At 31.3% G+C, this 16,601-nt stretch overlaps 1 protein-coding gene across 1 annotated transcript in view; it reads left to right on the forward strand.

Annotated features, from left to right (window-relative positions):
* chp (leucine rich repeat containing G protein-coupled receptor chaoptin) overlaps positions 1 to 13,031 on the forward strand; it is a 77,896-nt gene extending 64,865 nt beyond the window's left edge. Inside the window, exons 12-28 of the mRNA XM_069501470.1 lie at positions 125 to 344; positions 425 to 646; positions 727 to 968; positions 1,069 to 1,241; positions 1,433 to 1,474; positions 1,613 to 1,694; positions 1,806 to 1,971; positions 2,204 to 2,346; positions 2,605 to 2,746; positions 3,495 to 3,623; positions 5,062 to 5,259; positions 5,697 to 5,840; positions 6,395 to 6,535; positions 6,655 to 6,897; positions 7,239 to 7,474; positions 8,114 to 8,240; positions 8,376 to 13,031. Of these exons, the coding sequence (XP_069357571.1) occupies positions 125 to 344; positions 425 to 646; positions 727 to 968; positions 1,069 to 1,241; positions 1,433 to 1,474; positions 1,613 to 1,694; positions 1,806 to 1,971; positions 2,204 to 2,346; positions 2,605 to 2,746; positions 3,495 to 3,623; positions 5,062 to 5,259; positions 5,697 to 5,840; positions 6,395 to 6,535; positions 6,655 to 6,897; positions 7,239 to 7,474; positions 8,114 to 8,240; positions 8,376 to 8,480 (2,755 nt within the window). The 3' untranslated portion in view covers positions 8,481 to 13,031. The remainder of the gene's footprint in view (positions 1 to 124; positions 345 to 424; positions 647 to 726; positions 969 to 1,068; positions 1,242 to 1,432; positions 1,475 to 1,612; positions 1,695 to 1,805; positions 1,972 to 2,203; positions 2,347 to 2,604; positions 2,747 to 3,494; positions 3,624 to 5,061; positions 5,260 to 5,696; positions 5,841 to 6,394; positions 6,536 to 6,654; positions 6,898 to 7,238; positions 7,475 to 8,113; positions 8,241 to 8,375) is intronic.
* Positions 13,032 to 16,601: the final 3,570 nt, after the last annotated feature.

Consider the following 16,601-nt stretch of genomic DNA (forward strand, 5'->3'; position numbering starts at 1 on the left):
CTAGCAATTTTTAGGTTGTGTAAATGCAAAAAAAGATCCAAGGGTTTTAATACTGACTTTAATGGTTTTTTGTATCGGGTTTATTCAAAATATCTATGTGATTTTTCATTTTTTTCTCTTTCAGGATGCGCTCACTTCGATCCTTATCAGTCAGTAAATTAATAAGACGAAGTATAACCTCTGAAGATTTTCTAGAATTTGGTGTAGATTTAGAAGATCTAAGAATAATCGGGAGTACAGTCAATCGAATTGAAGCCAGTGCATTTCAACACGTTCGTTCGATAAAAACGTTAGATCTTTCTGAAAACAATATCGAGTACATTGATCCTTATGCGTTTGCTGAGGTAATACCTACAAAAAATATGACGATGATTTAACTACTTTTCATTGTTGATGTAATTAAATTTCATGTTGTTAATTTCAGTTACACAGCTTAATCACGTTAAAAATGGCAAATGGTTTGGCAGATTCAGTAAAAATATTACCATTTGAACCATTAAAAGCTCTAATAGAGTTACAAAATCTAGACATGAGCAATAACAAATTAAAAAATGTACCTGATACTTCATTCCACTTTCTGTATAAATTAAAAACGCTTAATTTGCAAGATAACTTTATTGAACACTTTTCGAAGGGAACTTTACAGGTAATAAATATATACTAGGTACATGCTTATAAAAATATGCTTATTTATGGGCTTTCATTTATTTGGTTTTTTTTTTGTAGACTGACATACATAAAGAGCTAGAAAGTGTGTGCCTGTCGTTAAATCAAATGCAAAGGATCGACATGCATACTTTCGTGAACTTAAGGGAGCTACAGGAAATTTTGATAGAGGATAATTTGATAGAAACTGTTCACAGAAGATCATTCACAAGTTTAGATAATTTGAAAGTAATCAGATTGAGAGGAAATATTATCACTGAAATTAGCGAAGAGGCATTTCAGAATTTACCAGCTTTGAAGGAGTAAGTAAAGCATCCTAAAACTAAAAAAAGTACTAAATTTCTTTCAGAAGATTACCTACTATTAGAAATCTATTATTAATGCGTTTTTATTTCTTTTCAGATTGGATATTTCATTTAATCAGTTGGAGACCTTTAAATTCTCAATATTTGACCAAGTGGGTTCTGCTACGGCATTGAAAGTCAACGTTTCGTACAACAGGATAATTGCACTGACTGATTCAAATGCTCCCAGCTTTTATTCGTCGAATTTCTATCCTCCACCTAAAGCGCAGAGTGAGAGTTAATGAATATAATATTTACTGTTTAATCATTTCGTAAGAATTTATTCATCGTCATCAATATTAATATGCACTTTATAAAATTTTATTTTAACACATTCTTACATTGCTTCTTTTTGTGATTAATCTTTACTAATATTATTTTTATTTCATTGCATGCTGTCTTATCTTTTGCTTTTATCACAGGATTAGTATCTGAGGATCCCAGTCCTCTACGTATAGAAAGAGGTGATTTTGTATTTTGCTTTTTATATTTCAACCTTTTCAACTGTTACTTAATTTATTTAAGAAACCTATATAGGCTTTAAGAATATGATCTATTATAAACTATTATTTTTAAGTTACTAAGACAGTTTATACTTTCAGGTCTCGGTACTGTGTCAGTTAATATTAGAGTCATGGATTTATCACATAACAACATTTCTTACATTGCACCTTATTACTTCAGGTAAATAATATATTTCATCATTCTGCGAAGGTCCTCGAAATATCCAGAGATATCATTATTAAGTCTTTAAAAATATCTCACGATGATACATAAAAATATTTTGTTTTTCAGACACGCAGATTTAACCTTGTCAGAACTCTATCTATCTCATAATTTGATTAGAAACATTACAAGGGAAGTTTTTGGTTCTATGCTTATGTTGCAATATTTGGACTTGTCACATAATCAAATATATCATATGGAATATGATTGTTTCAAGAAAGTGAGGAATTTACAGGTAGGTTTATATTGTAGACATTATAATCTATAGTTAACTCTTCTCTCTACTTTTTCATCTTTTGTTCTTCTATCTCTTTTGTCTTTCTCGTTATGTTTTGGAACATAAAATAGATTAAATCAAAGAATTCCTCCAGAATTACGCACTTTACCAGCAACTTCACAGTAATTATGAACTTCACATCGTAATAAGCAATATGATCAGCATGACTAATTTTTTCGTAATATTTCAGATTATAGACTTATCGCATAATTATTTAATCGAAATGCCGGTAGAGGTATTCCATGACATGCATGGACTAACTTCGGTAGATCTTTCGAATAATAATATCAAAAATATAGCGGATAATCTTATTATTTCACCAGCTTTGGAGAGGTAATATTTCATGTTTCTTTAATATTCAAATGAAGCAACAATATTATATTGAATAAATCAAATGACAGTATTAAGCATATTCTCAAAAGGTAAAATTGTTGCCAACGTAGATCAAAATAATGGAGTATTTTTGGTTTGTTCACCAATATGTAGAAACTCTTAAGCTTAATATAGAATCATGTTAAATGATGTTATATGGGTCCTCTGTGAAATATACTTAAAAAATCTGCCTTATTTATTCAATTGTATGATCAACAGGTTAGATCTTTCTGATAACGAACTGTCAAGAATACCGACAAATTGTCTATCACCTGCAGCGGCCATTAATTTGGTTGAACTAGACCTCAGTGGAAATCATATACCAGCCGTGGCTATTGCAGATCTGGTCCAAAGATTTAGAGTAAGTCCATCAATTTAATATTAGTTTGATCCTTTTATACAGTATAACTGATATTTACACACAATATTTTGACGTAGTTTTGATACTAACATCTGCTTGATTAATAAATGATAAGGAAAGTTTTACCATACGTAATTTTATGGTTTTAAGGTAATGTATTCGAATTGAGTGGACTTGTACTTTGATATATTTATTTATTATTGTGATATTTGATTGTATTTATCTTGAATCTGTTGTGAAACAAAATAATTAGATATTAACAAAACTATTACTTGTTTAATATCCTTTGCGTTGAATTTTAAAAGCTACACATTGCATACTTTTTTGGGGTTTCTTTTTATTATTTTTAATTTTTATTCAAACTCTTACCTGGTATTAGAAGTAGATTATATAATATTGAATAGTATCTACTTATATATTTTTTCATCCGCCACAAGTAAAATTTTTATTCGTCTACAATATTTATAAAACTCGAGAATAAAAATTTTGATGTCCTATGTTTAAAGCAGAAAATATTACAAAAAATAATCGGAAGAATAAAATTCTATTTTAAAGTCTCGAAGGTATAAATACATACCTCATAAAATAGTGAAAAATATCTTAGATTTAAAAAGTGACGTACAGGATATGAAACAGTACGTAACACCCTCAGTGAACGTTACTAACCAATAGATAGCAGTTGTTATGTGTTGCCAGTGTGAGGTGTGAGGTGTGGTAGATGCTAATGTGGCGTGTCCCGCATGTTCAGCACGAACCGGGTGACTACTGGCCGGAGGAGCCCGACTACAGCGACGAATACATGTACCACACGGCTAGGCGAGATCACACCAGAGTGTTCCACCAAAAAAAGCAATACCCGCAGAATATATTATTTAAGGTAGACCACCCTATATATTTTAACTAATGCCCGCTGATTCTTTAGCTTATTTTGAAATTTAGCGATTTATGCTCAGCTCAGTGATTCAAACAACGAGTTTTATAGACTGGTAAAAGGTCGCCATATTTTAAAGCATGCTCGTATGTGTCGTGTTACCCAAAGGTACTTACGTAAAGACCGCGCTAGAATCTGGGTACGCACTTAGTCTGTGCCGCTTCGCAAATGCGTGTCATAATATAAACAAACACGTCACGAATTTGTCTTCACTTTTAAATATTTACAAAAATATGAGCTTGGCTTAGTTAAAGTTGTATAATTGATATTTACCTTTCTACCTTAGAACAGTGAGAAACCGTCATCGCTGGCATCCTTATGTAGTCGGTATTGAATCTAGCCGCACGAAATCTTTTTGTTCGTTTCTGACACGAACCGGTACGGGTAGCGTTCGTCTTTCTGACATCCAAATTAAGGCAGTAGCACTACCGCCAAACCATATACCTAACAATCATGATTTTGTATCACAGCAAAGAGTTCCTGTCAAATCTAAAGAATCGCTAAATATCATAAAAGTTACAGAACCCGGGCTCTGGCCACTTTTTCGCTACGACATTCAAATCGTAACACATTCGAAACTGCATTTTGTGACTTTTTCTTGTATGAGTAGCTGATTCTCTCGCGTATTACATAGAATACGATTTCAATCTCGTAGGAAGCCCAGATCACGAAAAACTTCTATGACTTTCTGAACTTGGGAATTGTTGGCAGAGTTACCTACTTTACCGTCATCAAACATTTGCTAGGATAAGTGGATATATTCCGTGATCCTGAACGTAGAAGTTTTGCGTGATCTGAATTCTGTAATAATTTGTAAGAGGTCAGATTCAGATAATCGTATACGGCACACGGCTGGATGTCTTATATTTTTATCCTTTGAAGAAATCTAAAGTACTTTGAAGTACTTAATATTGTAATTTCAAAATGTTCTATACGTGCGGCTTGATATTACGACGTCTGAACTCTGAACTCAGAATTTAACAGTTTTTAGTTTGTTTGGTTTTAAATTTGATGCACTTTTTTTGCTTGTTTTGTAGTCAGTTGCTTGAGTTGTTGTTATTGCACACAATTAAATCACTAATTTAGATAATACACAGTAGAATGTTTTTGCATTCGCAAATATATTTGCCTGCAAACCAGGATATTACTTAAATATTTTATTGATTACATTATTTACCTAAAATGCGACAGTATCGGCGAATAACTTTTTATATTTTATTATAAGTCTGAAAATTCATTATTTTTATTGTTTAGTAAAATAAAAGTTTGAGTTAACGTGACATTTATCATCCTTAGTTCTTTTTAAGCATAAATAAATAATGTTATTAGCTGATACTGAGGCCGTGACGTGTCTAAGATAAATTAATTATTTTTTTGGTTTCAGTCTTTGGCCTGGTTGGACCTTTCCGACAACCATTTGGTGCGAGTGGAAAGTGGTTCGTTTGCAGCATTACCAAGACTCCGCTGGTTAGATCTAGGCATGAATACGCCTTTCCAAAACGGTGAAAGAGGTGGAAGTATATTCAAAGGACTCGAAAGAAGATTATCACATTTAGGCCTTAAGAACGTCAGCTTGACTAATGTAAGTATAATGTTATTCTTCAAATAATCTCTTATACGTGTGGTAGCGACGTTGAAGATTCCTTGATATTTACATCAACTAATACTCTCCCACAACCAACACTCCACCTACAAGCCGTCTAAGTGAAACGGTACACCTATACCTAACTCTGATTAACTACTATGATGAGTAACTCGTTCAAGCGCCTGCCATTTTAAAAAGGCAATTGGAAAAATGGCTGATTGCTATTTAGTTCAACCAGGCGTAATTAGTTTATATTATATCATAATATAACTATGTATTCACAGAAGAAATTATATTTCTTTTCTTAATAGTGTCTACTACCTACTCTCCAAAGAAAGAGATTGCTGTTTTAGCAAAAAGAAGGTGACTTGCATAGATTAATTATTGGTCTCTTGCAATATTGTTATATTATATTATTTTGAATATGATTTAAGGTTCCATCGATGCCACTGCCGAAGCTGAAAAGCTTGGATTTATCATACAACAATCTGCCATCAGTCCCAACGGATATAACAGCTAACTTGACTCGTCTTCGAGCCCTGGATCTCTCCTACAATGACTTGACAACAGTGCCTGTGGTAAACATAAAATTTTATTTTAGAAACTAGCTTTCCATTTGTATTTTAAATAAGGTGTTGACAACCGCGATGGAACGTGTATGCGTAATAAGTTGTATATTTCTGTGTAACTCCGTACCCGTGTAATCATTTACCTTCAAAACTATTTAACTGACTTTTTATGCTGTGTTTGCAGTCCAATAATAGCCTAGTGATTAAGATTTCAGTCTCCTATCCTTCAAGGATTTAGATAAATGCCTCTTAACTCTTCTGCTGTATGCGTTTTAAGCAATTGAAAAACTATTTTTACGGCAAAAAAAACATTGTGAGGAAACTTGCACGCCTGAGGTTTCTCAAAATGTTATTAAAATGGCGCCAATTCGTACATGGTCAGCATAGTGAACTATGGTATTAACTCTTCTCACTCTGAGAGGAGACCCGAGATCAATAGTGGGCCGGTGCTGAGTAGAAATGAAGATAAAGTTTTTAAACGTAGGTACTTTATAGTCAAAGGCATTGCAGTTTCAACTCATAGCCATCGTAGTTTTAAAAAAATATTTTTACTTTTCTTCTAGGCAACTCATTCTTTAAGCGAACTCCGTTGGCTGTCTTTATCCGGTAACCCTATACCGGCTCTTATGAATACGAGTATGTATGGAGTATCACCACGTCTGGAATATCTTGACGTTACCCATTTACGGTTGAATATTCTGGAGGTAAGTTAATTTTAGAATTATCGTTAATTGTATTTTATAGCCTATTATTTTTATTGTTTTTGTTATTAAAACATATTTGAGTCAATTTCTATGATTAAATAAATAATTATTTGTTACAGCATGGCGTTTTCAGTAAAATGTATGGATTAAGAACATTGAAAATTTCTGTCAATGGAAACATCAGGGATTTCAATATTCCTAGAATTCTAACACATAACTACGCTTTAGAAAATTTATACATACAAGTGTCTAACAACCAAATTGATCTTGGCAAAGAAATGGTTGGGCAATTGCCTTCCAAGCTGAACAATATTACCATAACTGGAAAAGCTTTAAAGTTTCTTTCACAATATGTTTTAAGCGTAAGTATCAAATGCCATTTTCTTTCTTCATTTTGAAGTTCTCCGCTTTCATCTTTATTTGACGTCTGTACATAATCCACTCTTAACTTTAGAGCAAGAAACTCTGGATGTCTATCTGTATTTATGTGTTTATTTTTAAAAACCGTTTTGTTGTTATTTTGTTGGGATTTTTGAAAACTTCAGTTAATCCACGCGGACAAAATCGTGGGCAGACAGCTAATAAGCTTAAAAGTTTTTTCATTGAAAATAGTAGAATTTGGAAGTTTTTGGTACTTTTGGTCATCACAATATATTATTTTGGACTGAGTATTGATTTTTTATGTAATATTGTGTTTTTCAAGGGTGTCATGTCCCAAACGATGAGGCTTACAATTTTCAACACAAGCATCGAGGAAATCGAAGGCGAGATATTTTGGAGGCCAGGTCGCATTCAGAATTTGACCCTGGATTTGAGAGACAATTTAATCACAAGAGCACCCAATCCCGCTAAAAATGAATGGCCTGGTGTTCCCAATTCATTGTTCTTGCATGACATATTTGTTGCGGGCAATCCTCTTTACTGTGATTGTCGTATTGGGTAAGAGGCTTTTCGTAAATACTATGAAATTATTACAGAACAAGTTAAATATATTTTTCTTTTATCAAAGAACTTTTTAATGTACCTACTTACTAAAAAATATTGAAATTTGCTTTTGAAACAATAGTATGTAAGTAGGTCATCCTACCATTTCCTGTTAAAGAGTTCCAGGTTCCATCTTCCATCTTCCATCTCCATCTCAGGTCATTATATTTTTTTGAAAAGTATTCATGAAAGACCGTGAATTGATATTGATTAATGATGATGATGATGATTCCTAAAAACCAAGCGAAATGAATTAGTCAAAATCCAATTGTCCTGCCATATGTCATCTGAGTTCCATTGTCCCTCCATCACCAGAGACGCTCAATAGTACCATAATCTTCTATTGCCATTCAAGCTACACGTGTCTGGAAAATTTTAATTCAATCAGACAAATGAAAGTAGCCAAAAAATCAGTAGCCAATTTCAAGCGAATGATACAACAAGTTAAACTAATATACATAGATTAATTATTGGTCTCGCTCCGCTCTAATATAATTAAAATTTTATGAGATGGGGAAATTTTCATATTTCTATCAAGTCCTTTTTTCTGGCACCTTCTTTAAAATACTTTTAAACTTAATTTTACTTAAACAGATGGATTCAAGCGTGGGATCGTAAGCGAAGACAGTATCTATGCGAGAGCCCATCAGAATGTGTAGCAACGAGAGATGACGTCCGTTTTGCAAAATGCCCTTCACATTACAACAGGACCTTTAGTGATGTAAGTTTTTTTATGAATACAAATTTAGCTCTTGGTCTGAAATGGTAGCTATGTTGAGGTATTGCAGTTATAAATGTCAACATAAGTAATATCGAAATAAAAATAATGACTTACTTTATTTCTTCTTCTTCGTAGGTTATTGCAAAAGATCTGGATTGCAGTTGGAGCAAAGGGTTTTGGAGATCTCCTAACTTCTACGTTGTCATACTAACAGCAGCCCTGACGTGCCTCTATATTTGAGGGTTATTTTGGCTCTTTCGAATCTCAGAAGAATTTCATTTAGTTATAGCAAAAGTATATGAAAATAATTAGATTTTGAAGAGCAACACAAGCCAGAAAATGATTTTTAACTAAACCTAACAAATAACATCAAAAATTTCAGCTTAAGTAAAATATAGTGAGTTTTGGACTATTACAGGGCGGTTTATAAAGCCGTATGATTGATGCAGATTACAAAAGTAGTTTAAGTATATAAGTCAAAAGTAAAGTTAACTTTAGTTAAAAATCTGCTTGATAAAGAAAAACTAAAAAAAAACATGAGTGAGACGGTGTAGTGATATCTCATCAACTTCTTATACTGTACCTGTCAAGTGGCCTACTCGGTAATTTTGGGACGATACTGAATAGCCAAATCCTAGTTAGTGTAGTGATTTTGGAGGTATGTGCTGTTATGGTCGACTGTGAACTACGGAAGATATTCGTGTACGTTGCTACAAAAAGAGAGACTTGATTACATAAAATCACGTGAAAGCATACTAAATTGTGATTTATCAATATTCTGAAAGCGATGTGTGATCTCAATGGATTGTTTATACAAAGTTACCGTTTAATAACTTAAATTGGATTTTTTAAGTATCTTATAGCTTTCCCCACGGAGTAGCAATAAAATAGATTTAATTATTATTTTACTTATTTATGTATTAAGGTTTTAATTGTATTTACCGTGTAACCTTGCAATGAATATGTGTAATATTTTTACATTGTAAGTAAAATGAAGTTAGCATTGTTAGTGAAGTGCACTTAATGTGATCTGACAGTCGCAATTGGAACTTACAAGTTCACTAAAAGCAATGACTTTCATTAAATCGTCTGAATAGACTGCATTCGCTCGAATGACATGTGTTCGTCCATTGTTTAGATTAATATTATTTATATATGTTAGTGTATTAGGATAATCATCACTCATTATTTCACCTGAATTATCATTGGATGTGAATTTATATCTTATTTAGGAGCTAATTTTGGTAAAACCAGACATTGTGGTTAACTATAATGTACATAATCTCTTAACTAAAATGACAGGTCTAAATGTGTGGGAAAAGACAGGATAAGATTTTAAATCTGTCAATTTAGTTAAGAGATTATATATAAAACATATTTAGCCTCATTATAATTGTAGCTATTTAAAGAGTAACACCTTTTATCTCATCATCAAATATATTTCATAAAATTTACAAAAAGCTTTACCTGTACACTTTATTGACAAATTGAACTTTTACGCAGAGTCTATCTTGAATAAAATTGCTTTTAATGTCTACGCTCTTTTTAATTGTTTCTATTTCAAAGTCTATCCGGTTATCTCTTTTGAAAATATTTTATCGTCTAGACATGTTTCTACTTTAGTAGCTATTAATGTAATGCATATTATACAAATCATGCTGTAAGATATGTCATTAATTAGGATTATACTGACTGAATTTGACTACTCCAGTTATAATACATGTATTTAGTGCTTAGTGACGTGGTTTTCTATATTTGTGACCACATATTAGTGTTTAATATTAAAATTAATTGTTTTTTCCTTTTGATTATGTTTGACGTCACTCGAAACAATTTAATGTCCTTAGTACACATTATTAGTTTTTCAATACATTTTTGTCTCTAGCCAAATGCATGTTAGTCAGTAGCTTGATTAAACTCTAATAAAATGAGTGAATAAATGGAATACCTCTTTTCCAGTGGTCCATAATTGAATGGTGTCAGGCCTACATGTTGAATTTTGTTTTCAATACCATTTTATAGCGATTTTTATTATTCAAATGTTCTTTTTAATTAGGTATTATTAACAATATTTACATATATTTTAGCAGTTAGTCTCATGTTTTATATTTCGATAACAAAATATCTAATATCTAAATATTTTGTGTCATCAATTTATGCGTTTATTAAGAAGAATTATATGATAAAAACAATTAGCATTTACTATTATGGACTACATTATTTCATATGTACTTCATACTCGTTGGTTTGCTAAACTTAATTTAATTGTATTGCTGATTGTGGTAGTGAAAACAAAACGTTATCGTTTGTTGTGACAATGAATATATTTTGTGATATAATCTTTAATCCTTCTATTTTTGATAAGCCTACAATGAATATTGCTAATCTTTATGGGAATTGTATAGCAGGAGATAAAATGGTTACTAAAATGTAGCGGATACAGCTTTTAAGATTGTAGATTCCTGAATAGCATGTCAATTTTATTGAAATTGCCGATTTGAAAATTACGTAAATTTTTGAAGAGATTTTAGTAACGGACTTTTGCTAAACCAAAAAATCTTATGAGAGTTTGTAGTGTTAAATAATTGTATGTAATTTGATGTACTTACCTAATCACTTCAACAAACGAATAAAAGTAAAATTAACTTCCGTGTTTGAGCTTATGCATAATACATAGGTACAATTATTTGTCTTTTTTACGTATGTTTAATATTTTTATTTTGGGTTTTTATTTACAAACAAACTCGGCAATTTCAGGTAATATTACCTAGTTAGTAATTTATGCAACCATGTACCAAAAAGTTCCAATTTCTTATATAGTAAGTATAGAATTTTTTTTCTTCAATGATACTTATTCGTTCGAATTAAGGCTTTAATATAATTAATTGTTTAAACATATTGTTTTATACGTTCTGGCTTTTTATTTTTGTTAGACATCAAGCTATATACTTCTTTAAGATTTAATTTGTTGCTATATAAGAATTTTCGTACCACTTGCTCAAAAAAGTAACATTCTATGCCACAAAAAGCGAACAAACTCAAAAGCGAAAAAGGTCAAGATTGAAATAGTCATTTTTAATCTGTTAAAAACTGGGAAAGAAAATTGAACTGAATTTCATTCATTCTCTAGGGGGAGAATGTGATTTAAATTTGGAATACTTACCGAAATTTATAATGAACTACATCTGTGTTTACACCATTGAGTTTGTATATAAAGCATTATACATCTTTTTGAAAAAGGAATACGCATTTATTATGCAGTTATGATTATTAAATAAAATGACCAAGCCGACGAGGCCGTATGAGCTTGATGCCTTTGCTTTTCCGACAAAAAAATATTAGTCTAGGAATTTGCCGCGTTTTTGTTTTCTTCAAATACATAAACGTTAAGTTTATTTTAATTTATTTTTATAAATAAGTTAATGTTCTAAAAGTACAAATAAATGCTTATCTCATATTATTATTGTGTTAATTTTTTCGCAAATGGTACGAAAAATAGAGTATTTTCCTCGGTAATAAAGCTGTCTTAGTCTTGGGTGAACTTAAATCCCTCGCTACACTCAGGACTCATCTTAAATCCCTCGGTTCGCTCATGATTTAAGTTTTTACCACCTTCGCTACGCTCGGGAGTAAAACTCGAGTCTTTCGTTACGCTTGCGATTTAAATCGTCACCCGCGACAGAAGACACTGCTTTATCCCCTTAGTTACTACTATACTTATATACTTTTATACTTCTTTATTCTTTTTATCTACTAATATACTTTTAAAATTTCCATGTTATTTTCGTACGCAACATCCGAATGTGATAGTAATTAGCTAGTGCCAATAAATAGTTTAAAGTAAATAATGAAATTTAAAATATTTAAAAATTCTATTTTATTCTTTATCAAATACTCAGAAGATATATAATTTTTTCGATAGGAATTATTTGAGCAATAATATTATAATCTAACAGTGGACTATTATTTGATGAAATAACTATTCTATACATACGTTTACTTAATAAATATGTTTTATTGTTTACTTAAGCGTTAATACGTAAAATATTGTACCACAATTTTTCATGTTTCAAAACTTGAGAAAATCAGAAAACTGTTAAAGAGAAAGAAAAATAACCAAAATAATATAATAAAAAGACTCATAAAGAAAACTTAGATAAAATATTTGAAGATATTATCAATGATAAGCAAGTACTTAAATTTTACCATGTTTCAAAACTATTGGAAATTATTATAAATTCAGAAAACTAGTAAAAAATCTACCGAATTAAAATAGTAAAAAGTAAGGACTCTACGTGTTCTGCACTTAATAAACGCTAATTAGGTTACCCCTAAAACGTATACCTACTAATTATTTTTTTAACTAACAAAGAGGATTACTAAGTAAATCAATGCTTTGAATTATAGTCATTTATTATGTAAATCTAAAATATAAAATGCAATAATTGGTCTATTATACAACAAACTATAGATTTTGTATTGTTTGTAGGTGATTTCAAAATACAATGTCATGATATTTATTAAATGCTCGAGTTCCTATCGAAAAAAGTAATGACAGAATCTATTGCTAATTATTATTTATTAATAATGCCTATGAATGTTGTAAATATTGAAGCTACCGATGGATATTAGTCTTGATGTGTCGATGGGTTTGTCGTAAATGTACCTTGAAAAGGATTAGGGCAAGGATTGTAATGTCTTCACTACTTAAAACAACTCTTTAAATAGTGTGAATTTAAAAATAATCATTGAATTATTAGCATAATATAAATAAATTATTGAGTTAATATTTATGTTTGTCTAATTCCTCCTATGATCTTACACCTTTCTTACTTGGAAACAATATAAAATGAAAATACAGAGTACCAGACCAGAGAATACCTAACCTAAACCTGTAAAGAAATCCCATGGATAAAGAGTTGTCAATCACGTAGTGGTTATATTCTCTTTGGTCAATCCACTGCACCAGAAATATACTAAGGTCAGTTTGGGTAAGTGCGCCTTTGGGGAGAGTGCGCCTACCCCTAAACTATCGAAAACTACCTACGGATAGACTTTAACTAGCGGCATCTTGCTATGCCGCAAAGGAATACCTAGTTCATTTAAATAAAAATAAAATTAATGCAATGAGAGATTAATGTTCTTTGAAGTAAAATAATTGATTTTTAGTAATGTACAAATTTAGCGATTTTTTTCGCGTCGTGGTTGCCCCATTTCCGGAGGTAAGTGCGCCTACTACCATGTTTCCTAATTTTGGGGAAAATAAGGTTAATTTATTAATATAACAGCTTAAATCGACGTTGGTTGTAATCTCAAAACATCAAATATAGTCTCAATCTAATAATAAAAAGAATTTATTTCACATTTAATTCAAACATAAAAAAGTATGGCGCACTTGCCCGAACTGACCTTACCGACTTAAAAATAGAAATTATACTTAATTTATTGTTTATCACTTAGTTTAATGTGGGTACAACATCACGCCCACAAGTTAACGCTGCTTTTATTCATAACAACTGTAAGATACCTAATACAATGAATGGACCTAATACAATTCCACCGTCTTAAGCTGGACTTAGCTTTACTTGGTAACAAATCCCGGATTTATTTAGATAGTCCATTATCCTCAAGATTGAAATATTATTACGAATAAATAAACAACCATACAAAAAACTAAGTAGATACTTCATCAGATTACTTCCAGACTGATCACTTATTATACCAAGATAGGTGGAAACCAAAATCTTTTTTAGAAACCAAAAAGGCTTTTTAGCAGTAAATCGATCTACTTTCTTATCTCCTGTAAAATAAATATTCTAAAACAAAATAGGTACTTTTTATTATAAGGAGGTGTTACGAAAGACAAAAATTATTAGTCGGATCAGTTGCTCCGTTGCGACGTGATTGAAGGACAAACCAATAACCCAACAAACAAACCAACACACTTTGCATTTATAATATGGGTAGTGATATATTTGTATATACAGTAATCATTTTTCTTTTGTGTAAGAAATAGCGCAATGTCTCACTAGTGACATAAATATTTATTACTTACCATGTAACATGATAAAGCGACTAGTCTAAGGAATGAATGAGAGCGAATCGAGTAACGAGACAATAACAAATAGGCACACCTACTATGTCTCAGTAAAGCTTTCAATGTATTACTAGATATATAGAGATTTATAAAATTACGATTTCACATTAAAAAGTGTTTTTCAAGAAGGAGATCACATTAATTAAATGTATCCCTTATGTAACTACCTAATCATAAAGCCCCCAACGCAAAAATAGGTCTGTTATAAGTTTGATCAGTTTGTTTGTCTTTATGTTTGTATAGCATCTTAGCACTTGAACAGTGAAACTGATTTTAATACAGTTTTTTATTTATTAAAAAGCTTGTTTAATCGATTTGGTTATTTCTTAACTATATTATTATTGATAAAAATCTTTTCAGCCGTTTAATCAGCTCTTTTCTCCATCTTTTCTTAGCCAGCGTAGAGGTCATAGAAAAATATAATAGACGACCTCTCGCACTGCCAAGGGTCACTGATAGAGATCTCTGAATCTCTGATATAGAAATTAAATTAAATTAAATTAAATAGTTACCTGATATTTATAATACTTGCATTTCTCTAATCAACTCAAAATTCCGCAGTGCAATAATAATAATTATTATTTATTTATTTTTATTGTTCATGTAGGTACCAAAACTATAGTTACAAAAGTAATAATAAACTAAGTTACATTGGAAATGCTTATCTCTAAACAGAGATTTCTTCCAGCTTCCCATTCAAGGTTGTGAGTAAGGCGTATTAATAAGTGGAATGTTACGTTCTAATCTGGATAAACTGCGAACTACCTAACCCTTTGAAAACTTACAACAGATGTATGGTGTTTGATTTCGATGGCTTTAAACAAAATTCATAAACAGTGGTATTTATACATTCGTGCTTACTAATCTATTTGAAGTTTTTTCAGATAAGAATATAATCACACTTTCTATTCTGTAGGTCAATAAGTTATATGACAATCGACATGACGACTTTCATAGTCAGTTGCTATGAACAAATTAGCATAACATAATATATATTGTGTTATACTAATTTATAGGTCACAATATTATAAGGACCTTTAATAAAACCATCTCATAAAATTGACTTTGACTCTCGATAAACGAACTTAATGACTGAAATTTAGATTCCACTTTGACATATTTTATTGGAAGAACCAAGCGTGCAATAATTAAACTAAGTGCAGCACTGAAATCGAATTGAATGCCTGTATTCGGATATTAATATTCACATATGTGTCGTTTTCGGCATAAAGCTCAATTATCAAGTACACCCATACTAATATTATAAATACGAAAGTGTGTCTGTCTGTATGCTAGCTTTTCACGGCCCAACAATTAAACCGATTTTGATAAAATTTGGTACAGAGTTAGCTTACATTCTGGAGAAGGGCATATCTTTTTATCCCGGAAAATCAAACAGTTTAAAGAACTAAATCCACGCGGACGAAGTCGCGGACATCATGTAGTACTTAATAATTAAGTGCCTATTTAGTATGGAATTGTCAAGCAAGTAGGTATACTCCAGTTCCCTTACGTTAATAATAATATTAGGCGTTACATTAGTCCATACCTTTACCTGGTCACCTGATTACCCAAATTATATTTATATTTTATTTATTCTGACTTTCGTGCTTTGATATTAATTAGCGCCTGTAATTTTATTCAGAACTCAATACATTTCTATTATTTCAGGTGGTAGTAGGTTCTAAGAACCAGACTTTGTAGAGAAGGGTTGGAATAATATTACTTTGCAAAATATATATTACGTAGGCGAAATACACAAACAATGTTTATTTCTCATAACAGTAAAGTAAGTTATAGCCACTTATGATCGACGAAATGATTTTGGATATAAAAGTTGTCATATTTTCGTCTAGTTCATAATCTTTTGATCTCGATTTGCTTATTATTCGCAATTATTGTATATTTTGTTTGGTGAAATATATAAGTAATGAACATTTCTGTCACTTTATTGAGAGCGTCTTAAAAGCCTCTTAGAAAGTATAACAGTTTAAAAAAATAACACGCTCAGGGTGCCTGTTACATTAAAATAGCAATCCTGTGCAAAGCAAAATGTGTGTTTGGTTTTTAATTCAAGCAGGCGCAATTAATTATCTTGTATCTCACACAAAAATATAACGAATAATATGAGAAGTTCTGGGCGCGTTCCATCAACAAAACAAAGCTCTCAGCGGGCACCTAATTGAATGAGGTGTCCTGCTGGCTCGAAATGAGATAAGGACCATCAGTCCGTCACACGCTAGATTACTTGTTCAACCATTTTG

The sequence above is a fragment of the Maniola hyperantus genome, chromosome 10, assembly GCF_902806685.2.
Source record: "Maniola hyperantus chromosome 10, iAphHyp1.2, whole genome shotgun sequence".
Taxonomy (NCBI): domain Eukaryota; kingdom Metazoa; phylum Arthropoda; class Insecta; order Lepidoptera; family Nymphalidae; genus Maniola; species Maniola hyperantus.